A 27384-nucleotide genomic window follows, 5' to 3' on the forward strand; every position below is an offset into this window, starting at 1 on the left:
ATTCAACGTACGAAGAAAGAGTAAAACTCTTGGAGTTCACAAAGCTTACGCTACGTCCTATGCCTTCCCTATTCAACTTACGGAAAAATTTAAACTGACGCGACGCCATTTTACACTTTCTTCGTAACTTGAATACAGAAGGCGGTCTGGCGGAAACTCGATATTTGACTTCATAACTTGTTTAAATATGGATTTTTTTTTTTTACAAAAACACATCGTTTCGTTTCAGAAGGCCTGTATTAACCCCCCGGAGCTGTGTGGAGCACATATTTATGATGGATAGATGTGGATGGAGACACTTTCTTCAGCTCATACTAGTGGCCCCTGTTCACTGCCATTATTAAGCTCGGATGCGTCAGGATATTTATTAATATTTCTCTGATTGTTTTCATCAGAAAGAAGAAAGTCATATACACCTAGGATGGCTTGAGGGTGAGTAAAGCTTGGGCTAATTTTCATTTGAAAGTGAACTAATCCTTTAAGGTTAAACCACTGTAGTCACATGAACTGTTTTAAATATGTCTTTAGTAACTTTCTGGGCATTTGAAAGTGTAAAAGATCTTGCTGTCAATGGAGGCCTCCTTGAGCCATCGGATTTTATCAAAAATATCTTAATTTGTGTTCCGAAGATGAACGAAGGTCTTACGGGTGTGGAACGACATGAGGGTGAGTAATAAATGACAGAATTTTCATTTTTGGGTGAACTAACCCTTTAACATAAACAATTTGAGAACAAAGTATAACAACAATAATTCGCACTGCTTGACATGATGAGCTAACTTTGCGATTGTTAGATTTAATCACCATTAGATTTATTGTAGAACTCTTTTTTTTTTTTTTCAGTCGACATGTTACTTCAGTCGAAATTTTCCAGTGAAACTTTTACGAACATTATTTTACGATTTTTATTTTTTTATTTTACAAACATTACGAACATTATTTTGTTCGTACTTCCAAGACATAGTATCTATAATTCCGAAGTACAGTATTCACACCGGTGCGGTGACTAACAGACTACACATACTCCTCAAAACATTAGATTCATCCGCGCTGAGGAGCCGTGCCGATGCACAACCCGTGTAAAAAGATAATTCCGCAACTAACTGCAATTGCAGGTTTTAAACAGAGATGGCGACAAAGAGGCAAAACTTACAGACTACAGCTTTAACTTAAACTTTGAAGAATGACATCACTGCTTTTTTTTTGTACAATGAAAGCAGATCAGGGACTCCAAAAGGTGCATAAAAGTGGTAAAAGAACTGAAATATATACCGCTTTAGTCATATGGACTACTTTTATTATATTTTTATAGTGCTTTTGTATAATTTTTGGTGCTTGACAGCGTCCACCTCATTCACTTTAACTGTTTGGAAAAAAGCAGTGTGAACATTCTGCCTAACATCTCCTTTTGTGTTTCACATGAGGTATTCCTTTCAGATATTTCTTTAAGACATCACAAACTAAGTAACAGCTTCAAAAGCATTCAAAGAAAAAGATCCCTCAATTGATAATTCAGCAGATTTCTCATATTAGAAAAAAGATGTCCAATTTAGGTTTTCTTGTAGTGCAGCCAGCGAAAAGCCTGCCAGCCTGAACACAAAATCTTATCCATTACAGCACAGCAAAACCGATTTGTCAGGGCAGCATCGCCATTCAATTATGAAGGTTATAGTCACTATCACACCAGCAGAACGTAAAAAAGTTTTGTGCAATTCAATCAAATCTTCAGGATACAAGGAGATCATTTTGCTTCGAGTCCAAGCAAATTAATCTCACGGACAGGATGAAAATGAATAAACCCTCTGACGCACACAGGAGGGGAGAACTGGAGAGGTGAATTAAAGCTGGAAAACGGACACTGTTAACATGTATAAAGTGACAGGCACTCTGAAAGGTTGCGGTAATAGCTCTGCCCATGTCTGCTGAATCTGAAGAGCAATTATAGGTTGAATCGTCTGCAGCTGGGGGTACTTCAGCAGGGCAGGATACTATCGCTCATGTCCAGATGCTCTGTCATCCTCTCATTCTCCTTTAAGGGCCTCTAAACCCTCATTCATGCTTAAAATGTCATCATTTGACCTTAAAGTAAATGTGTGTGTGAGGGTCTGAACATTGATGGGTGTCTGAATGCATTTTTCAAGACCAGAAAAGGTACCTTAAACTCATAGGACTCCTCAATGATTACTTCAACTTTTACATGTTCGCCCAGTGTTGGGCGACCCATCTCAGCAATACGCCTCTCGTCCTTCTCTTTTTTAGTCAGGGTCTCCTCTTCCCCATCCTCTGAGAGAGATAGACAGAGCAAAAGAGGTACAGGAAATTTGATGGAAAGGAACAAAACAAGATGGTGAGTCTTTCATGAAATGCATAATCCATAAAGTCAATTGGCCTGCTCAAATGTAGCACTCTTTAAAAAACCCCACACATTTACAGTGGAAAAATATGCAGACTTGTACGATTACATCATTTGCAGGGTTTAAATAAAGTCATAACATCTGCAATGCGAGCTATGCTATGTTTGGTTAGAAGCGTGAGAATGCAATGCTGTCAATCTGGACTTGAAAACATGTTCAAAGGTGTAGGCCTTTTGGATGGTTTAAAAGTATAACAAACAACATTACTAATCTAAAATAATGAATAGATAACTGATAAAAGATATTTAAAGGAACAGTTCGCGCAAAAAATAAAACGTTGTCACTCCCATGTTGCTCCAACCCACTGGAAGGAGATTTTTGGCGGAATGTCCGAGTTTTCCATACAAGGAAAGTGGATGGGGGAAAAAAGGCACGGCTGAGATGAAAAAAATAAAAAGGTTGGAAATGCATTAAGATGGCTTTTTTTTTTTAATTTTTGGGTAAACTATTTCTTTTAAAGGGATAGTTTACTCAAAAATGAAAATTCTGTCATCATTTTCTCACCCTCGTATTAAGGTAAATAAACCTTAATAAACCATCCTCACCCTAAATTAAATCTGTTCATCATATAAAGAAATTGTACCTCTTTACGAGACTTGGATTAAATCGCTTAATTCATATGGATTCGTTTTTTACAACTTTTTGGATCTTCTAAATTTTGGTTAGGAGGGATAGAAACCTTTCAGGTTTCATTTTTAATACCTTAATTTGTGCTTTTAATGTTAACCAAAGTTTTGTTTGGAACCACATGAGGCTGAGTAAATGATGACAGAATTGTCATTTTTGTGTGAACTATCCCTTTAAAGGAAAATATGAAAATAATGTCATTTATTACTCACCTTCATGCCGTTCCACACCCGTAAGACCTTCGTTAATCTTCGGAACACAAATTAAGATATTTTTGTTGAAATCTGATGGCTCAGTGAGGCCTCCATAGCCAGCAATGACATTTCGTCTCTCAAGATCCATAAATGTACTAAAAACATATTTTAATCAGTTCATGTGAGTACAGTGGTTCAATATTAATATTATAAAGTGACGAGAATATTTTTGGTGCGCCAAAAAAAACCAAAACAACGACTTATATAGTGATGGCCGATTTCAAAACACTGCTTCATGAAGCTTCGGAGCGTTATGAATCAGCGTGTCGAATCAGCGGTTCGGAGCCCCAAAGTCACGTGATTTCAGCAGTTTGGCAGTTTGACACGCGATCCGAATCATGATTCGACACGCTGATTCATAACGCTCCGAAGCTTCCTGAAGCAGTGTTTTGAAATCGGCCATCACTATATAAGTCGTTATTTAGTTTTTTTTGGCGCACCAAAAATATTCTCATCGCTTTATAATATTAATATTGAACCACTGTACTCACATGAACCGATTTAAATATGTTTTTAGTACCTTTATGGATCTTGAGAGAGGAAATGTCATTGCTCCCTATGTAGGCCTCACGGAGCCATCGGATTTCAACAAAAATATCTTAATTTGTGTTCTGAAGATGAACAAAGGTCTTACGGGTGTGCAACGGCATGAGCGTGAGTAATAAATGACAGAATTTTAATTTTTGGGTGAACTAACCCTTTAAGATAACGCAATAAGACCATTCCACTCAAGTCAATCAGTGTATTGCATTGATTCAAAACACTTAGCATGTGACTAAATGCATGCATTTAGCATTAATCACCTTATTCCAAACCTGTAAAGTAAATACTATAGCTCTTGCAAGTTACACTTATGAGGAAATGACACATTCTTATAATTGCTTTATGAAGCAGGATTGTGGCTCATACATGCACACACAATATGAGATCACAAATTTATAGTGACACAAGGAAGAATGAATTAAAAGGAAGAGAGGGATGCACAGGAGAGGAAATGGATACCTGTGATGCTGATAATGGTGGAGGGAATTGGCTTGTCTCTACCCTGCACTTTCCGGTACACATCCCTGCCTGATGAGCCCAAACACATCGACTGAACAGTTTTAGCACAGATGCTAACAGATCTACAGCTTTATCTATGATGGTGCACAACTAAATAAGCAGTTTATGAAAATTTCAATTATCACTTGAGAGAACAGAGCAAACATGTACTGTCTATATATATATATATATATATATATATATATATATATATAAATATATACACACAGTCAAACCAAAAATTATTCAGACACTTTGACCTGACCATGTTTTGCTTAAGTGTTATCTGACATAATTAAGATTAATATTTTCTGACATAGTTTAACTCTGAGATCTTCTCATATTTTATTACCATTTTTTTAAACTATAGTGAATAAACTGTATTAATGAATGAAATGTTCAAGGTGTCTGAATACATTTTGGTTTGACTGTATGTATGTATGTATGTATATATATATATATATTAAAAAATATTACAGAATTAACACCAAATGTAGTGTAAGATTATGATGCTAAATGGGGTTTATTCAATTATATTTAATGAAATATAATTGTGTATAATATTTAAATATATTAACATCTATATAAAATAAATAATATAAAATGATAAAGTATTTTTTTTTTTTTACATTTTTAAAATGACAAATAATTCATATAATCTCAATGAATTATTGACAAAGACAATCAAATATAGGTGAAATGGGTCATGAAGTCTACAATAATTAAGATAATGATCACTATGATTATATAATAATTAGAGAACTGTTGTTTAAAACTATTTTAGATGGTGTAAAACTTGGCATGACACATCAACTTCCATTCTATGTAAAATCAACCACACCCTCACCTGAATAGCATTCATTAAATTCTTCTGACCGCTATACAGTATGCTAAGTTTAGGATGCACTGTTCTCTCGGTGATGAAATTTTTCATTAACAGACACTCCTTGGACACAATACTCCAAGTGTAAATAGTGTTTGAAGAACCAGTGTGCGTGCTGTCACAGTTGAGCGAGTTTGACAAGACTGTTATGAAAGCAGACACGTCAGCTTAGACGCATTCTCATCAGGAACCAGCCCGTTTGCCTTTGGGATTAATGACAATGTGGGTTACTGAATAGATGACAGTGGGTGGTGTTGTTGCCCATCAGACAATATCTTTGTGAAACTTTTTGACATGCAGCAAATGTGGCATTTCACAAGTAAAACGATTCAAGCAGGTTCAGAGCACTAAATAATTCTTAACATTATAAAATAGTGCTGTGTACACAACTTAAAAATGAGACCGTAATAATGTTTCAATTGAGTACCCAGGTAACTTAGTTTCAGAAAATGAAGTAAACATGTTTAGTTTTTATTAGAGACATGGACTGTGTTTGAAAAATTAAAAATATGATTAATTATAAAGAAATGATTTGGCGGTTGTAAGAATAAATGTCTGATGGAGTGGTTAAAGTAAATTAGAAATTTTTATTTATCAAATAAAATGACATAATTTATAATAATTTAGTTTTCTTTTTTAATTTGGCTTCAGTATAATTTTTTGCCCACTTATAATTCAGTTTCTACAGAGAAATAAGCATGGACACAGCCACAAAATATAAATTATTTATCAAATTAAAAAAAAAAAAAAAAAAAAATATATATATATATATATATATATATATATATATATTCTACTGGACTGGTCATGTGAGCTATTTTTGCTGTAAAGGTTACTCAACATGAAAGAAAGCAAAGCAAATCAGACACTTAGTATCTGTCTCTCATCCTATTTGAGCAAATGAGCCTATGAAGCGAACAGCACACACTAAACTACTAGTTTAAGCAGTGTGACAAACAAAGGCTCTAGCTCAATGTCAAGCAAACCAGTTACCAAACACACCCAATGTTATTATTTAGCTCTCAGCTTGGTGAAAAGTAAAATTTAATCTCTTACCATAAAGCTGCTTATCTATCAAAGAAAAGATTATCATAGAAAAGATTAAATCTATGACTGCGAATTCATTCGCTTGGTTAGTGAAGCAAGTTAGTTTAAGTAGCTAGTAAAGAGTTAGCTAAGAATTTCCAGAGATATATTACCATACCTGTCTTTACGAATCCACCTAAAATCATAAAACACAGCAAAAATGAACTCACTCTTTGTTCATTTCATGTTTTAATGGTCTGGTTTTAGTAAGGATAGGAAATTATGTTGGTATTGGCCAAAATTAATGCATAAATAAGCTTTAGCGTAATTTGATTATTTGGTGACCAGAATTGATAAAGACAGAGACAATGAGAAATGAGTCCAAATATATCACAAAATATGGCATGTTCTTGCTGTAAAGACCAGCATATGTTAAAATTGTGCATAACCAGCGACAAAACAGCATTAATCAGCATATAATTGGCAAGGAAGAGCAACTAGCATGGAAAATGATGCTGGTCTTTGCAGCATGCAGCATTTTTAAAGTGGTTTACATATATAAAGAGCATGGGAAAAAAAGAGACAGCTTACCACATTCATGCAGCAACATAGCTGATGTAGACAAATGAAAGAGAGACAGGACAAAAAAGAAAAGAAAAATGGAGATAAAGAAAGAACAAAATGATTATGAATGAACTAACAGTAACAGGGATAGTGTGCAATAAGATTGTGTTGCTAAATTTTGGTGAATCCAGGTGGGACTGGGGCTTAGAATATGTTTATGAAATATGACTGTGATTTCAACAAAAACTGATGGAAATCATCAAACATTGATAAATGGGGGAGTTTTTGAATTTTGGACATCTAAATACAGACTACATTGTACTCCATTATAATACACTACCACTGAAAAGTGTGGGGTTGGTAAGATTTTTTAAATGATTTTGTAAAAAGGTCTCACCAAGGCTGCATTTATGTGCCGTCAAATCAATTAATCGCGATTAATCACATCTAACATAAAAGTTTGTTTACAAAATTTGTTTTATGTTAGATGCGATTAATCGATTTGACGGCACTCATTTTAATTTGTTCCTGTGATGAAAAAGCTGAATTTTCAGCATCATTATTCCAGTCTTCAGAGTCAAATGAAGCATGAATTTGATGATCAAGAAACATTCATTATTATTATCAATATTGAAAACAGATGTGTTGCTTATTTTTGTGGAAATTTTGATTTTTTTTTTTTCAGTATTCTTTGATGAATAAAATGTTCAAAAGAACAGCATTTATTTGAAATAGAAATCTTGATTATGTTATTGTAATAATATAAAGTATAAACTGCCAATTTTGATCAATTTAATGTGTCTTGCTGAAAAAAAGTATTAATTTCTTTAAAAAAATATCATATTAAAGGGCTTTCAATTTAACATTATTCAGTGTGATTGATTAAAATAATAATAATAATGCAATAAAAGTCTCTCGGCCTGTACATAAATGTCATAATAAGAACATTTCCTACCAATACAGCAATTCATAAAGTATTACTTTAATGTTTTAAAGTAACACTTCAATAGATATTGACAACTGATTGGATTGGGATCATTGATGATCAAACAAAAATATATTGACTCCTAATGCCTTTTATAATGTCACAAATACATAATATGTTAAATTATCTTCATTTGGGGGATTAATTATGATTAATTATATGAATTATTGCGCATATCATGTAATTAATTCCATTATATTTTCAATTCAACTGATAGCCCTAAAACAAAGTGATATTAACAACATGAAATCTGAAAAATGTGTATGACGTCAAGAAAAATCTAACATCTTTTTGCTGAATCAATATCGTTCTATTAGCACAGAGGCCATGAAATCTCACAGGCTTTGGAATTTGGCAGGAATCCCATGTATCTGCAGCTCATTATGGTTTCAATTTTCCTTGTCTCATCCTGGCCTGAAGGAGCGGTCCCGACAGCTTTAGTCTTGGACAGAATCCTCACATTAAAGGTCTAGTCGGAGCCAATTATGCCTATTCTCTGAAAGAGCTCTTAACCTTCAGCCAGGAGGGAATATGGGGGATATATCCACTGAAATTGAGCAGTAAGCGGGAGGAAAACTGCATTACTGCAACAGTAGAATGAAAGTAGAGGATCAGCTTTGAAGGAGGAGCGGAGGAAGTGAAAGACAGAAGCCAGAATAAAGGGCAGCTGCAGAAAAGAAAAAGGCTCGTTTCGATCGTTTCTGTGCTATCTTTCACCTGTCCATCCCCTCCTCCTCCATTCTGGTTCCTGCAGCTCTATGAAGAAGTTTGCATGCTTGTCATACTCCTCATGGTCAAGAATTTTAACCTTTATGGTCTTCCTGTGGGGGGAACATAAAATCACATTTGAGGTATGAAGTGTGCTTGTGTGTTCATTTTTAGGCACATCGGATGCCTCTAAACAAAAAGTTAATGAGCCAATCAAATCCCTGAAGACTTTCCATTTCCAAATCTTTTCGAGACAAAGAGGCAATTCAGAGAAATTTGTCCAGCAGAGTTTAGCTCCAACCCTAATCAAACACAACTGAACCAGCTCTTCAGAAACGCTTGAAAATCACAAGCTGAAGCAGGTTGGAAATAAACTTTGCAGGGCAGTGGGTATCCAGGAGCAGGGTTGAATACCTCTTATTTAATGACAAGATAGGTCTAGAGAGGTTTTGGATGGACTATGAGCCAACTAACAGTGACTTTTTGCTCTGCAGGCTTTGCATATTAACACTTCCAGTTCAGCCCAGAAGATGGCAGCACACCAGGGCTGTTACAGGGAAGTGGGACCAGGGGAAGACGACATCCCACCTTTTCTCTCACTCATTTCCACCATTTGTGGCTCTCCAATCTCCAGGAAGAAGTTCTTATTCTTTTCATACTCCTCGTCATCGATTATATTGATCTGAATAGTTTTGCTGAAAGAGAAAGAGAGAAAGAAAAAGAGCACAAGTTTGCAGACATGAGAGAGGCACAAGGAAAAGAGCTAGAAGTATGCTGGAGAAATAACCGAAAGCAAAGAAAAGCAGAATGAAAGAATATGGATAATTACTAAGTTGTAAGCAACATAAAAAGCGAACATCTAAGGAATAGTTCACTCAAAAACTAAAATTGTCTTTCTTTTGTTGAACACAACAGGAGCTGCTATGCAGGATATCCACGATGTTATGATATTTGGACAAAACAGATTTTACATTTTAGGGTGAACTACCCCTTTTTTGTTTATAAAATTGCAATTTTATGAGCTATAGAGAAAAAAAAATATATGATTCATTCCCTGAAGGAAATGGAAAATTTATTTGACATATTGTGGTCAGTCTGAATGAATTGTTTATCTACACATGCTGTGCATGTTAACTATCTATCCATTGTCTGCTTTACATACTCACATTTAAACAGAGCAGCATATATATCATCATATAATGTGAGACAGTCAGGGGCAATAGAAACCATTTGAAAAATGATCTGCAATCACAGATGTGTTTACTGGAATAAACTGGCCTAAAAGCCCTTTAAGTGCTTCTGTCTGGTTTTGTGAATAATACAACAGGCTCTCCCTCCATCTCCCTTTGTCATTAATTTTGTAAAAATAGCATCAATTTACTTAGACCATTAGTCAAGTCATTGTAACAATCCACTACACAAAAATAATCTATAATATTTAAACCTAACCCTCTATGCAAATCAACAATGTTAGGCCAAGAACAACCCACTTAGATAGGATAGGTTTGTATGATGGACCAACACAATTAGGTTTTGCCGAATTGGCTGCCAATTCATACGATCTCATTTGTTATCTGCGCCCAGTGGTGGTTAGGTTCAGGGATGAGGTTAGGAGAGGACCTTAATGCATAGTTTTTTCTAAAAATCATACATTTTTGTACGTTTCACACCATACAAATTCATACAAAATCGCCGCTTCGCAAAACAGTTACATTTTTACGTGAGAGTGGGTTGTATGGACATGTTTATGATCTATTTCACAAGCAAAACACAGTAAATTTGATTTGTACAAAAACTCAGCCAATCAGCAACTGCAGTTTTCAGCCATCTCTTGCTATTTGTGTACGCAACGTGCATCAGATGATCAGCGAACAGCCTGTGGGCGTGTCATCTTAGGCTGAGACTAAGAAAGACCAGACAGTAAGCTAAAACACATCCCTTGAAATACTCTCTACCTTCATCCAGGCTCAAAATAAACCCTTCCTTCTGTCTGTGGGCATCTAAGCTTCGCTTGTCACAAAATCTTGAATATTTCTGCCACCAGCACACCTCTGCTATAGGAAAACAGAGAATGAAAAAGCATAGTGAGCGTAGCGTAGTGATTCTATGAGACGGAAGCATTTTTTGTGATAAGGTGAACGTCAAGATTATAAACAAGTATTAATAAATTCTATCTCAAGCTAAATAAAAATATTAGTTGGAATTTAATTATGTATTCAGAAAGGTAACAAGGTTGATATTGTCGCTGTCGGGCGGAAACCTTGTATCTCCTTATTTTGTCATTTTTATTTTTGTCCATAAATCATTACTATTGGTCACTCTTTACGTCTTTCTGTGGGTTTTGCAAATATTCAACCAAGCCGCAATCTTAAATGAAGCGCCGTGCGCAGTTTCAAACATCTTTGCTTGCTTGCATGTGTCATTAGATAATTTACATTTTACCAAAATCAAGCTCAAATGGAGTTATAGAGATATGAGATTTTACTGACAGTAACCAAAACCTAGCGAATCTAGAACACATTCAAGAATATTTAATTTTATTAGGCACATAATTATACTTTTGACTCTGTAAAGAGAAGGCAGCTTGCTCTTTTCCACTCTCATGCTCTTAAGATTGTCCACCTGTCATTCTGTGATGATTTAAAACCACAGACTGATAAACTGTGACAAGAACAAAAAGGACAAATAGAGACAAAGGCCTGCGGATGGAAAAGTGCAGAGTGCCACTGTTTGGTACATACTATAGATTTATGTAACAGTGTAAGCTCCCAGCACACTCAGGGTTTACAGGGCCCATCCCCAGACATACGGCACTGTGTTGTGTTACATCTTGTTAAATGGGAAGGCCTGTGCAACAATGCCAGACAGCCTGTTTACATAATTTACTAAGCCCTAACACTTTCTTTCTCTCAGGGGCTGTTTACACATCTTATTTTAAATGTTTAAAATAAGATGTAGCGATGGATCAACATGTTTTTAAAGGAATAATTTGTCCAAAAAATAGTTATATTAAATTAAAAATAGCTTTGATGGGTTTGAGAATGTGAGAATCCTTTTTTCTCACATCCACCTCCCCATTCACCCTCTGCCAGTATAGAAAACAACGCAAGCAGTCTATCAATTCATTTTATGAGCCAATCCACAGCACACCATTCCCATGTTTGATGATATCCAGAGACGATTCATCTGCTGCAGCAATGCTTACCAAATATGGAGAGTAAACTAATGTGAAGAGTGGTGGATTTTTTCCTTATACACAATTTATTCTTATTTCCAGCTCTGTCATCTTGCACACAACACCAAACAATTATTCTCGACTAAACGAGCAGAGAATAAAAATTGCAGGTTTTCAACTAATTTAAAAAAAAAATGGAATAAAAAATAGAAATTTAAAAGAATAAAAAAACAATAATAAAATAAAAAACATCATTTACTCACCCTCTTGTGTTTTGAGACCCATATGATTCACTTTCTTCAGCTGAGCTCAAAAGATGTTATTTACAGTACTGTTATTGTTACCTAAACCTATTTTAAATCATTTTCATTAATTGAAATAAAGTTGAAATCAAACTAAATATAAATATTAGATGAAAAACTTTCCCCCTCAGAAAGTCCCTGCTCACGAGGTTGTACTCTTTCAAAGTTCAGGAACTTTTGGGGGTGGAACTTGAGCGCTGAACATGCTGATTGGTTGAGTTCACGCAGCATTTTGATTAGTTGACTCCACGCGGCATTTTATTTCAACCACCATTTTTAAAAGTTGTGGTGTAAGAGTTGTTTGCTATTCGAATCAACAATGGAGTTTAAAAAATACGACCAATGGACTGCGACGAGGTTTAGGCTTTATTAAGCTTATATGCGGAGGACAAAATCTAGCGGAAACTGGACAGTTGCACGCAGTCCTACGTCGCCGGATATAATTTGCCAAATCTTCACGGTAGTTTAGGCTGCGATGGAAACACAGACAGCAACAGGTCTGGGGGAAAAAAGTTCCTGGGACAAACTGTTCCAGGTAATTTAGGTGGAAATGCGGCTAAAGTAAATAGTGACCAAGCACGATTTCAAAGGCAAGATTTTCATTGAATATAGACTAAAATTTATATAATATCACACAACGTCATAATAGGGCTTCAGAAGAATTAAAATATAGTGCACTACTTGGTTACTTTATTTCAAAAAGGTTGGTTAATCAAATTTTCATTGATCTTTTGACATATAGTAAGACGTCATTATACTATAAAAATATCCTGTTTCAGAAGTTTGCAAAGTTTCAGAACTCACAACTTCCACGTTAGTCTATCAACAGCTTTTATTGAAACCAAGCTGCCAAAATGTTTCGGATTTTGTCACATTATTACGTCACAGTGCGTCGAAAGAGCGCCTCTGCAGAAGAACAATGCCTACTACTACATCATTGCGTCTTTAGCCCCGCCCACTGATTTGTGCATGTAAATACGAGACAGACGCAAACACAGGATTACTCCAGCAACAAAACCATAGAGATGCCTCTGAGGATTACAAGACGTTTTGCAGTGCAAAGTTGTGCACTGCCTTCCTTGTGATCCTAACATTAAGAAGCATGGATGAACTTTATTTTTTACAAAGTTCTAGATCGCGTCACTTCATTTTACTCCGGATTTGGTTGCGCCATTCGTGCAGGCCTTTCAGAGAGAAAATAAAAGATGATGCAGTGCTGACTGACTTTACTGGAGCCGACAGCAATGTCGCAAGCAACTCACAAGTGTGAGTAACAGTGTTTTTACCATGTGTCACTATTGCTTTGTCTGATACAGATCGTTTGATATGTATTAGACTGTAGCGCCACAGTCAAAATAGTTCTGATAGTTGTGATATGCTGTTCTTTCCTTTGCTTCGGCATTTATGGGGGTTATGCATCCGGAAACGGAAGAAAGCACAAATAGTATTGAAAGAGAGGGTCAAAAACAGGATAGAACATAGCCTATAACTTCTAAATTATGATGTTTTTTATGTCATTATAAGTGGACCTCAGAAAACATAAAATTAAAAAAAAAATGCAGTTCAGGAGTCCGTGTTACAGTGTAATTATACAGCAAAGTACTGAGTAATATTAATTAACCACATGTATTTAATATTGGGCCAGGGTTTGTTTGTAACATGTAATTATTATGCATAATTTGCCGTTATTATTATAGTACATGTACATATGTAACAAGGACACTGTAAAATAAAGTGTTACCCACTATATTTAATGATGCTTTTTGTTCTTTTTGTAGCTTGACAGCCCCTGGTCCCCATCCACTCATTCTGCAAAATGTATCGTTTTGTTTTCAACAGAAGAAAGAAAGTCATACCAGGTTGGAACAACATGAGGGTGAATATATGGTGACAAAATTGATGAAATGTTCCTTATGTTTGTTGCTGCTTATGCTGTTAGCTTCTCATTTTAATTGAGCTGTTATGTCCTTTTGAATCATATTGGTTTGGAGGCATGAATTATATAATGTGAGCAACAAATATGGCTTTAAATGCTAAAGTCATAATAAAGGCCTTTGGCCATAGCTGTTGCTTTAATCAACAATGTCCTTCACTAGTGTGTGTGCAATTCACATGAATGCTATACAGTATCATGACCAGTGAAGATGTAGAGTTAACTTCAGACCACAAGAATATGTTCAAGCAACTGTGCGTGTTTGTGTGTGTGTGTGCGTGTGTGTGTTAATAATTCAAGCTTGAGTAACAGAGATGCCAGCTGGTTTTAAACAAGGAGGGCAAGGACAGAACTAACCTGCAGCACAGAGCGCCATTTGAAAATTACTGTGACACCAGCTTGCAAAAGCCAAAGACAAATTTTTGCAGGTTATAAACAGTGCATGATGTTATAGGGTACCACCACAAATTGGTAAATAGATCTTACACAACATGCATGACATAGCATGCATGCATTTGAACTGTCAGTGCAGTAAATCCATCAGATGGAAGTGCATGCAGAAAGCCAATTATATTTATTCTGATAACTAGGCATCAGTATGTCAGATGAAGCATAAATGCATTGCTTATATTTACTCCAGTTATTTGGTTGAAAAGAAACTCCAAACAAGACAGCAGCGGGCGGATAAATTATACAGAAATTCCAAGGTTAATGTATATAGATATTTAAGGATAAATGCAGATTTATGTAATGCATGTTTAGAATTTATGTATAATAATATACTTTAAATGTATCACTAGTTTTATTGTGATAACTTTGATCAAAGTCTGATGAAATATGGTTTATAATGAAAGATCTGATATCAAGAGTCTTTTTAATACTTTAATTCTCTCTGGATTATTTTAGATTAACATGAAATATTTACACCACCACAGAGAAACTGTCATGCTGTCTCAGAGCCCTGCCGAGAATTTACCACCACAGATTTTTGAGTCCGCAAACAATGCATATTCTTTCTTGCAAATGTTTCTTTTAGTGGATAAAGTCAATATATAAGTCTTAGTGCTTTAACTTGGTTGAGTAAATGTATCCAGATGGAAGCATAAAAATGTGCTTTAAAAATTAAAGGGATAGTTCACCCAAAAATGAAAATTTGATGTTTATCTGCTTACCCCCAGGGCATCCAAGATGTAGGTGACTTTGTTTCTTCAGTAGAACACAAATGATGATTTTTAACTCCAACAGTTGCGGTCTGTCAGTCGTATAATGCATGGCAATGGTAATTCCATCTATAAGAGTAAAAAAAAACACGCACAGACAAATCCAAATTAAACCCTGCGGCTCGTGACGACACATTGATGTCCTAAGACACGAAACGATCGGTTTGTGCGAGAAACCGAACAGTATTTATATAATTTTTTACCTCTAATACACCACTATGTCCAACTGCCTTGAGCATCCAGTGTGTGAGGTCTGAATGCACTCTGACGCCGGAAGTGACCTCTCGCACTCATTGACGTATAAGCGCGAGACATCACTTCCGGCATCAGAGCGCGTTTTCAGACCTCACACACCGGATGCGCAAGGCAGTTGGACATAGCTGTGTATTAGAGGTAAAAAATTATATAAATACTGTTCGGTTTCTCGCACAAACCGATCGTTTCGTGTCTTAGGACATCAATGTGTCGTCACGAGCCGCAGGGTTTAATTTGGATTTGTCTGTGCATGTTTTTTTGACTCTTATAGATGGAGTTACCATTGACAAGCATTATACGACTGACAGACCGCAACTGTTGGAGTTAAAAATCATCATTTGTGCTCTACTGAAGAAACAGTTACCTACATCTTGGTCTTATGGGTGTGGAACGACATGAGGGTGAGTAATTAATGACAGAATTTTCATTTTTGGGTGAACTAACCCTTTAAAGTAGGCCAATTAAAATAACTAAAACAAAAAACTTGATAAAAACTATATCGATATATTATAAAAACTAATAAAAATTACAAAAAACATCAAAATTTGTAAAAATGTAACTAAAATTATAATGAACATTGAAAATATAAAAATAAAATCACTGCTCTAAAATCTATTTGAACATCTGCATGTTCTTTGAGCACTATATTATGTACTGTATGTCGTAAGGACACAAAGAAGCTTCCTTATAGAAGAGCTAAAATGATCAACTACGACTACTTTTAGTGCCCCTTCTCTTATCTGGTTTGTGACTAACCCATTTAAACCCAATTTAATGCCATTAAGGCTTTCTCCACTCAAAAAGCTAATCAGCGCCAGCGCTTTTCAAATCAGAAAGCCCTGGCCCTTGACTCTCAGATGTTGAGTGTGAGCTGGAATATTCATTAGCTGTTTTTCTCCAGTCCATGGCTGAAGCCATGCTACGAAGATCCATGGCTTAGTAAGCCTATTGAACCAATGTGATGGGTAAAGCCAGGACTCCTATGGGGAGTCCTGCTGTGTATTGCTACCATAGCCAGGAACAGACTGTTACTTTCCCTTCCAAGAGCTGTAATGGGATGGGATCCATTTTACTGGCTGCCTTAAAGTTTCTAGCTCTCTCCCTCTCTTTTCCTGTCGGTGATTACAATAGAATGCCATCTGATCAGCGTTCATTCAAAGGCTGAAAGAACTGATTGAAAAAATGATCAGGCGTTTTATAACCCAGACATTAGACGCGATTACACAAGCGTGAAGGCTGCTTGTCAGACACGGGTCCAGATCTACAGCACTGTGAAAGACACGAGACAGGGTGAAAGATGAGAAAGAGACTGAGGGAATAAAAGAGGGATAGCAACGCTGGATACACCATAAATGGACCACACAGTTTTACAGAGGCAGGATGAATCTTGGCAAAGAGATTTCATGTAATATATTATACGGCATATATTATTAAACTTCATATTATTAAAGCTACATAGTCTTAAAAATTATTTTCATTAAAAAAATAAACAAAACTAGAATTAGAATTGCCTTGGCAAATCAGTTTAAATTGAAGTACTAAAATTACTAAAACTGAAACAAAAATAAAGCTAAATGGAAATATAAAAAGAAAGAAAATAAAATATAATAATAAAAATTCAAAAGATTTACTAATACTGTAATAGTATATAAATAATACCAAAATAACACAATACACTGATAAAATTTATACTTTAAACACTGCTTTGGATAACAACGTCTGGAAGATGAATGAATGTAAATGTAATATTTTAATATTATCCAAATTTAATGTTTTTACTGTAATGTTTACTCATTGAAAAAAAAGCACAAAGATAAAACTTCAAAGTATTAAAAAACATATTTATAGAGTGCTGGAGCCCAAAATATTGTAAGATTTAAAGGAACGGTTAACATAAAAATGAAACTTTTGTCATTATTTTCGTTCTGCTATGACATTCTGATACAATATGACTTCTTTATATCAGTGAAAAGAAGTTCTTAGGCAAAATGTGCATAATTCTGGACAATATGAACTACTTTTATGGTACATTTTATGCCAGTATATACATTTACACAGCTACTATCCCAAGTGACTTAAAAATTAGAAAACCGCAAGTAATTTATCATAATTGCGCATAAATCACAATCTACTTTACTTGCATGAAAGCAGCTTGGACATTATGCTTAACATCTCATTTGTGTTTCACAGAAGAAAGAAAACTAAAGAAAAAGCTTGAGAACAAAATGAGGTTGAGTAAATGATGACAATGTCATTTACAGTATGATAAAACATATAAAGTACTCCTTTCCAGGCTGTAAAAAATAGGCAGACTTTTGTAAGCTGTAGGGTGAGAGAAGATAAAATCATCTGCACTTTAGTGACACACATTCTGCTCAAGGCTAGCAGATCAGCTGTCCTGTAACTGAGTGACACGCCACTAAAGATTGAGATTAGAGATTAGAGTGTTCTTTGCAACACATCAAGATAAGCCTACAACACCTGGGACAAGCCATACACACTCAAATACACACATGCTAAAATGTACACTCTTGATATTCAACTCACTTATCCCAATAAAAGTACAGTATATAAGATATTGGACAACATTTAGCCAGTATTAGCTATACAGAAAACACAACTCATCCACTAACATTTAAAATATGACCTTAAATGTCAGTTTTATTTAATTTACTGTCTTCTTTGTCATCAAAGCAACAGAAATAGATCATTTTCTGTTGACCTGACATCGTCTGTCTGTTCTCCCTCCTGGGGCAACTATACAGACGGAGATTCAGGACCATGGGAGCAGCTGAGTTTGGGTCAGCTTCCCTTGGCAACAGAACTTATTGCCCTGGGAATCACTGCGGGCCCAAGTAGGACCTCCACTGGAGCAAAATCCCAGCAGAGAATCTCTCAAGAACAGCATCTGATGGCAAGTAAACTGCAATGCCTGTCTCTCACCATTCAAGGTGAATCTTGAGTTGTTTATGCATTGAATTAAAATCAGATTAACAAACTCAACATGTTGTTTACTTAATGAATAAGCTTAGGCTTTAATAATAATAAAAAGCAAAGATATGACATCCAAAGTATGTAAGGTAAATCTCTTTTATCAAATCCAAAAGGTTTTAATTATATTTTGCTATGTATAAAGGTATTTTGAAGTGTCAAAATGTCATTCGGTTTAACCATCCAAAGGTCAATACAGCCATTTCATTTGTGATAAAAATATATTAAAATGTAATAAATGTATTTTTTATTCTGGCATGATTTTATAACATCATATATCAACATAGTGCAAAATGGTATTAAAATTATGTGTAGAAGTCGTTGCTTTGTTATGAGAAAGAATGTCTGGAAAACTTTCAAAAAGATTTCATTCGGAGTAACCAATATAAAGGGACCATTTTGGATCAAGTCATGCGGTCAGTATCATGTGACAGGATGTGCCATCATTCAGACACCTGCAAAGGACCACATGGTTGTGAAGCAAAGTAATTAACTCTCTTTTAACTATTTGAAAAATTCATGTTTTCACTTGCTCATATGCATGTCCTGAAACATCAGGTCATTCGGTACAACCGCTATAAAACATGGAAAATGTTTTAATATTTTAAAGACTTGTACTAAATACAAAATGTTTGATTGTACTTTTGCTAGCTAGATAGCTAGCTAACTAGCTAGATATCACCCTGTTAGCAAAAGTGTCATTCGGTAAAACCAAAATTTTGGTTAAACCAAATGACTTTTTTGGTGACAAATTTTTCTATCTTGTAAAAAATGACAACAGCAGAGTTAATTGGTTAAAAAAAAACACAATGTCATTGTTAACACTTAATAAAACTTCAAAATAAATTATATCTCCATTATGTTTTTTTTTACACTTTTAAAAACCTTATTCGTCAATGACCCATATGCTAAAGATTATGTGTTATTAAATCAGGTTTTTAAAGATGGTTAATAATTTAAATGAGCATTAAATGACGATAGGTAATACAAATTAAAATCTACATCAACTGAAACCAATAAATTAAAAAAATTAAATTAAATTAAAATACAAATATAATAAAGTAAAATAAAAATATGACTGCCACAACAAACAAAGCAACAACAACAACAAAAAACTTGTTGAGTGCAACTTTAAACATCAACATTACATGAAGTCCACATGCAACATTCCTTTTTTTTATTCTTTATTTATTAAACATTTTAGATTTAAAACTATTTACATCAGAGCCCAAGTCCACCCACATTCATAAGATACAGAGATAAAAAAAAAAGAGGGGGAATCATTGTTTAGATATATAACCAGTACATCTCAAGATTTCAAGACGTCTGATAAAGTCTCAATGAGGTCCAGCCAAAATTGTATTGTCTTTCTGGTGGCACCACGCACTTTGGCTGTGGTATATTCCAAAAGGGCAATGTCCAGCAAATAAGAGATCCAAATAGACATAGCTGGGGTAGACGGCTCCAACCAAAGTTTCAGGATAACCTTTTTGGCAGCAGTGAGGGCAGCAGACAGAATCATTTGATTGACAGACAGTGATAGCGAAGAATCATCCAACAAAAGAAAAAGCAGTGGATCTGAGTCTTTAAAAGATCAGTCAATATGTCCTGCACCGAGGACCAGAACAACTCGATTCTAGAACAGTCCCAGAACATACGCATATATGTACCTTGACTTGCGCTGCTGCATAGGTGACATAAGGGGTCAGGCTTTCTTTTCATTTTATATAATAAACAGGGGGTGGCATACGCTTTATAGATTAACTTATAATGAATCATTTGATGTGCCAGCTTTTTTGAGGTAGCAAAACAATTTCTCCAAACAATGTCTCAGTCAATCACAGTGTTAAGTTCTCTCTCCAAGAAGCTCTCAATCTGAATATTTGAGTACTGTCGTACCACAAGTGATTTATAAATTATACTCACAATACCTCTAGAATCCATACTACAGTAGAATCTATCCAGTTTATCATAGAATGAGGAGATAGTTTAGGGTACACCATATGCTTTCAGGGCAGATCTCAATCTTAAGTACAAGAAAAAGGAGAATCCTGGGAGAGAGAACTCATCTTTTAGAATCTGAAAGGACTTGAGCCCATAATCATTGTACAGATTTTTTAAAGTGTAAATACCACATTCAACCCAGCATTTGGAAATGAACAGTTTGTTACCAGTACAAAGATTATTATTATGCCAGATGGGAGTAGAGTCACAGTAGAAATCTGAAACTCCCATAATCTTTTCTGCGGCTTTCCAGATTTTAATAGAATTATTTATAATTGGACCAAACTTATATTAGTAAAGCATAAATCTTGTAGACGTAATGGATAAATAATATTAGCTTCTAGGGCCCGCCATGGCACAGGGGAGTCAACATCCATCCAAGTCCTAAGCGGCCTCATTTGGTACGCTAAATAATAGGACCAAAAATCTGGTAGAGATAAGCCACCATGAGGTTTTAGCCGGTGCATAGATTTGAGACGAATTCTAGGCCTTTTATTATTCCATAAGAATTTTGTTACTGCCGTATTCAGTTTTTTAAAATAACCAATAGGTGGTGCCTGAGGTAACACTGAAAATAAAAAACTTACCCTTGGAAGTATAGTCATCTTAATAGTGGCTATCCTACCATGCAACGCCAAGCAGAGTGGAGACCAACAAAGATTTTTTTTAATCTTATCAAGAAGAGACTGATAGTTCCACTTGGAAATGTGAGATAATGAAGGAAAAACTCTAATTCCAAGATAATTAAACTGGTCACTAACGGGAATCACACATGCAACATTCTTGACAACATCAAACTTACACAGACTCAAAAGACTGAGACTCAAAAGTACTCAAATATAAATGTTATGCACTGAACAAGCAGCTCCCCAAATCACATACTTTTGTCAAACCCTTTTATATCCCATCTGTCTGTGAAAGAAAGAATCAGTATGTGCACAAGTTTTGGAGTCTATAATCTTCTCCAGGCAGATTTTTTTCAGCAGGTTTATACAGTGCACTTGACAGCTGTGAAATGTCTAGCGTGCTTCAGAAAGAACTTCTGCCTTTGCTTGCTTGGGGACAAAAAGACAGCAGGAAAAGAGTGTCAGACGAAATGTCATGCTCATGCTGCAATCAACTGATGGAGATGATGGAGCATCAAACTGTGAAAATGGACCTCAGTTTTGATGAACCACGCACCTGCACAAATCCTTTGGACAAGATAAATTATTTGGTTAAAGAGCATAAACACAACACCAATCTAACTAGATCTCTCTCGCAACTTACAAATGTAAACACAAAAATACTTTGTAGGAGCATCACAAACAAGGGTTTCCACACTTTTTGATCAATTAATTTCCATGGCTTTTCCCGTCGTTCATAACTACTGGATAAGAATTTCAAGTTGAGAATTAGTCTTGAGAATTAATAGATTTAAATGATTATACTAGTGCACAGATGCCAATTAAACTGTCTCAGTAGACAGATTAGTGTTTCTCTTTGGCTTGTGGCCATGTTTTACTCTACAAGCATTCGCAAAAAGCAATATCCAGCCAATGACATATTTCTGAGCTGTGCAGCACAACTAGACAAATTTATATTCACTATAAAAATTAACATCTTCAGTAACGTTTTTTACATTTTCAACTTTCTTTAGTGTGAATGTTGCTGTTTGAGCATGAGCAAGGTCTGCAAAGCACAAAGTTACTCTAAAGAGTTATATAACTACCTGAAACACCTTGATTGTAGTCTTCCGGGAATGTATGTGTCAAATATTCCTCATTTAAATAATTCCAGCCCAAGGCATATACAAAAAAAAGGGCACGGCCTTTGAGTTGCATTAGTTGTGTGTTGAAAAAATGCGAGATTAGGATAAGAGGTGTGACATTATTAAAACACACTCAAAGCAGTTGACCAATCATAAACACACTTGTCCAGCTGACCAATCGAAGCACATTGCTCTTTTGGAAGGAGGGGCTTCATAGAGACTGGAACTAAACAGAGCATTATAGACAGTCTTGGAAGAGAGGAGCTGCAATAAATGTAAAATATGTGAAAAATAATGTTTTTTTGAACATTCAAAAATGAAAACCTATTCTAGTAGACCGCAAAAACAACATCAAGATTTTGAAAAAGGGCATAATAGGTCAACTTTAAGAGATTTTAAAGAAGTTATGGTACGTTTTAATGTCATTTTAACACATTTTTAAACTTAAAAAAGTAAAAAAAAAAAATCTGATATTTCAAGGTTTTCCATAACCACGGGAATCTTGCTAAGCAAAGAAAACAGTGTGGGTGTTCAATCCAGTCAATATTTGAGATACTGAACCATTTAGGACGTCTAGTTACTGTTTATTTACTGGCGTCTTAACATGCTCAATTTCCTGTGACAATCTTTCCATCTTTCCTACTTGTATCCTAACAGCTAAAATGGGAACTAAGTAGTGACTGACGTAGTTTGTTGTATTACGATAAAAGGTCACACTCTACACACAATTCAGTGTCTCGTATGAACTCTGGTATAGCACATCACAGATGAATCAGCGGTGACATTAATCTTCATGCGATTACTCCTGGCATGAATGCTACAGAAACATGTATGACTCATGAAATGTTGTCATTTCCAGGCAGTTTAATATTTCTGAGGTGTGCAAAAGTGCCATGACCTTGCTACCTAATTTAACCTGTGGAGTCCCAATGGGTTTTGTAATCGGATCACTGGCATTTTGTAAATACTGAACTCTTGATCTGTATTCCTTGAGCTGTAGGCCATGTGCAGTGATTATTTATTTTAAAAATCACATGTTTTTCTAAATCACATGATGTACATCTTCAGATATGCCAGAAACACAAATACCCAACCCAGTGTGACCAAGACAGGTGGACAGATGGCTTATTTCAAAACCAGGTTACATTACTAATCCTCTTCTTTTTGTCTACCACGTTCACCCTAATCTGTACGATGGCTTAAGAAATGCAAAATATTGTTATTTCTCGCTAACAAATCCAGGCCTGACAGTGGAACTAAACCAAAGCATTTGGAAAAGATACATGGGCAAAAAAATTAAATGAAGCACAGATATCAACTACTTTCAGGGAACAGGTGGTAGGGGAAAGCTCGTGAACAGCCAAGTCGATTTATGAGGGCAAAGGGCGAACATTTTCTTTGTAAGGAAAAACCTTTCAAAACTAGAATGGAATAAAAAGAAGATGGATGAAAAGCCAGCATACATTTCAACCAAGCCTGGCACTAATGTCATCCATCCATTAACCAGTGGAGAATATAATTCCATCTCCATTCTGTCACTGCTTCTGATGGAATGTTGTCATTCCCAGGCAGAAAATATGGAAAAGTTCCTTAACAACTTACTGCATTAAAAAGTCCCCTGTCACATTCATCACAGCCTGACAACAGTCAGCCTTTGGATTTAGTCAGAAGTAATTTCTTTTTCGGCCTGAGGAACACTGCAAAGCAGCTGCTGCACTGCCTTCTAATAGGAATTCACAAATGTGATTATTTTTGCCAGATTATTATTATTTTTTTTGTAAGGGGGAATGACATAAGCATACTTCTCTAAATTGTTCTGGCTGACACCAGAAAAAGTATTTCTGTCAGTGTCCACTATTGTTGGATACCATTTATAGACTCATGGACTTTTAACTAATATTCTCAAGGACTTTTTTTAAGAATTTTGAATCTAGACCAATTTTATATATAAGCCTATTTCCTTTGAAAAGCCTTTGAAAAGGAGATTTCAGTTTTGATGCAAGGAACCATTATTTTAATGGGGTGGTTCACTGTGATTTCACTTTTTTAACTTTATTTGATGTGTAATGTTGCTGCGTGAACATAAACTGTATCTGCAAAGTTACAGCGCTGAAAGTTCAATGCAAACATAGATATTCTCTGTTTAAGGACTACAACAAACGGCTGGTAGGGACTACAACGAGCTTCTTCCCGGATTGGTGACATCACTAACCCTAGAATTTACATAAACCCTGCCCCCGAGAACAAACAACAAAGGGGGTGAGGCCATGTTATTGCAATACAGTACATAACACAAATAGCATGTCATAAAAGCAAGATGACAAAATGACAAGTTATAACCGTAATTAAACTAAACTATACCTGTTCTATCTTCATGCAGCATATATTCTCTGGCTCTGTAAGCATCTTACAACAGTTCCCACAGGAGCGATTTATAGATTATCATGACAGAATATGCTAATCAATGACTTTAAGATAGTTAACTCCACATCAGCTACATAAATTCATCAACTAACCATTCAGAAACGTCCTGTTGTATTCTACATGTTGTCACTTCTTCTCGAATCTCTCCATCATTGTCCGACAACGTTTTGAACATAAAAGTCTGAACAGTTTCTGACATTTTCAGTGAGATAATGTGAGGCGTGAGCTCCTGAAACCCCGCCCCCTTTTGAGAGCAGCAGCTCATTTGCATTTAAAGGGACACACACACAAAACGGAGCGTTTTTGCTCACCCTCAAAAAGTGACAAATTTAACATGCTATAAAAAATGATCTGTAGTGTATTTTGAGCTAAAACTTAAAATACACACTCTAGGGACTTATTTTAAAAAGTGATATTTTTTAAAATAAGTAAATGATATTTAAATATTTAAAAAATAAGTAAACTTGTAAAAGTGGCATTATACCATCCCTTTAACTAAGAATTTTAACTAACATTTTAGAAAAGTAGAAGAGCTAAAGCACAATAAAATTCTAGTTAATCAAGTTCTGTTCATCACAATATGTCACAAAAATCCATAAAGAAAAAATATATATTTAATTTGCAAATTTGGACCAACATAATAACACATAGTAAGTGTTAAAATATTTACCTAAACTACTGCTTAAGCCTAATGTTTTTTTTTTTAAAGAAATTAATACATTTATTCAGCAAGAATGCATTAAATTGTTCAAAATGATAGTAAAAGCATTTATAATATTACAAAAGATTTCCTTTTCAAATAAATGCTGTTCTTTTAAACTTCCTAGTCACCAATGAATCCATAAAAAACTGTTGAATGTTCGTGTACAAATACTGAATGCTGTTGAATAGCCCATCAAACAGCTAAACGTAATAATCTCACTAATAAATGATTGCAAATATATTATGAATATTTGATATATTGCCAAGCCCTATACTGCAGTATTTGCCTCCATTTTATGGTATTTAATTTTACTAAAGTTCACAATAGATTTGAACCAGCCATGAGAAAACTTTGCATCCCAAACGGAGGTAAGCAGCTTGTGCCATTAAAAGGGAGATTAGTCTGGAAAAATCCATTTCCCTCTTGAATTCTTACTGCTGAGTTGACGTTGTCCATGGACAAAACTGGCCTAGAACAGATCAGGAGAGACATCGAGGAAGTGCAATGGAAATAACAGCACTTCAGAAAACAAGACCTATTCCTGGATACACTTGAGAGGGTATTATTTTGGACTACTTAAATGCAATCTGTGCTCCTCCACAACAAACTGGCAAGGTCTGTGACGAGGATGGCGACAGTGACAATAACGAGAGATGATAATTAAAGCCACACATCTTCCCCCACCCCTCAGAGAAATGCGTTAAAAGAATATCGGGCAGGAAGCCTGACAGCCGCTGAGCGAATGAGCATGAAAACACAATCTGTCATAGAGAGCTGATGAGAGGATGATAAAGGTATGTGTACCACGGTTATTTCCCCAATAAGCCTCACTGCAGGATGGTTTTCAGGTTTTGAAGTTAAAAGTGTGAAGCAGAGAAAAGGGTGAGCCATTATATTATGTAATGGGAGTCAACGAAATTAACAGAATTTGAAGTGGCAGATCTGCTGCTGTGCGTGCAGCATTGGGAAAGCTACTTCAAAATCTTACAAAGCTACAAGCTACTTACTGTATAAGTAATTAGACTATAATTTTTCAAATGTCACTTATACACATTTACAGTGAAATGTGCAGGTCCTTAGACTGGTTTCTTTTTCTATTAAAAAAAAAAAAAAAGTAAAATAAAAAAAATGTGGTTACACTTTATTTTAAGGTGTCTTTGTTAAACTATACACTATACATTTAAGTACTGAGTAATATTAAGTAACTACATGTACTTACTATAGGGTTAGGTTTAGGGTTTGTTGCATGTAATTATGCATAATTTATAGCTATTGCTATCGTAACTACATGTAACTTATGTAATAATGACACTGTAAAATAAAGTGTTACCAAAAATGTATATTGTATATATTTGATATTTATATGATGCAAAGTAAAATGATAGTTCTGATAAGGAAAAAAGGCTGATAAGCAAAAAAAAAAAAAAAAAAAATTGAAAACCTTAAAGAAAAACTGAGTAGAAAACAGTGAGTTGCTATGCAGGGACTTAAAGGATTAGTTCACTTTAAAATGAAAATTACCCCAAGCTTTACTCGCCCTCAAGCCATCCTAGGTGTATATGACTTTATTCTTTCTGATGAACACAATCTGAGTTATATTAATAAAAATCCTGATGCATCCAAGCTTTATAATGGCAGTGAACAGGACCAATGAGTATGAAGCTCAAGAAAGTGCATCCATCCATCATAAACGTACTCCACACGGCTTCGGCTTTCTGAAGCGAAGCAAAAAATATCCATATTTAACAAGTAATGAAGTAAAATATCTAGCTTCCGCCAGACCGCCTTCTGTATTCAACTTACGAAAAAAGCGGAACTGACATCGGTTCAGTTACGCTTTTTTCGTAACTTGAATACGGAAGGCGTAGGACGTAGTTTTGAACTGCGAGAGTTTTACACTTTCTTTGTAAGTTGAATACAAAAAGGCGGTCTGGCGCTGAAGCTAGATATTTTACTTTATAATTCAGAAGGCCTTTATTAACCCCCCGAAGCCCTGTGGAGTACGTTTATGATGGATGGATGCACTTTCTTGAGCTTCAAACTCATTGGTCCCGTTCACTGCCATTATAAAGTTCGGATGCGTCAGGATATTTATTAATATAACTCAGATTGTGTTCATCAGAAA

At 35.3% G+C, this 27384-nt stretch overlaps 1 protein-coding gene across 1 annotated transcript in view; it reads right to left on the bottom strand.

The window, feature by feature from the left end:
• slc8a1a (solute carrier family 8 member 1a) overlaps positions 1-27384 on the bottom strand; it is a 50285-nt gene that overhangs the window by 7833 nt on the left and 15068 nt on the right. The window contains 6 exon segments of the mRNA XM_051911971.1: positions 2156-2283; positions 4298-4366; positions 6276-6290; positions 6424-6441; positions 6837-6857; positions 9091-9197. Of these exon segments, the coding sequence (XP_051767931.1) occupies positions 2156-2283; positions 4298-4366; positions 6276-6290; positions 6424-6441; positions 6837-6857; positions 9091-9197 (358 nt within the window).

Source organism: Ctenopharyngodon idella, chromosome 11, assembly GCF_019924925.1.
Source record: "Ctenopharyngodon idella isolate HZGC_01 chromosome 11, HZGC01, whole genome shotgun sequence".
NCBI classification, from domain to species: Eukaryota; Metazoa; Chordata; class Actinopteri; order Cypriniformes; family Xenocyprididae; genus Ctenopharyngodon; species Ctenopharyngodon idella.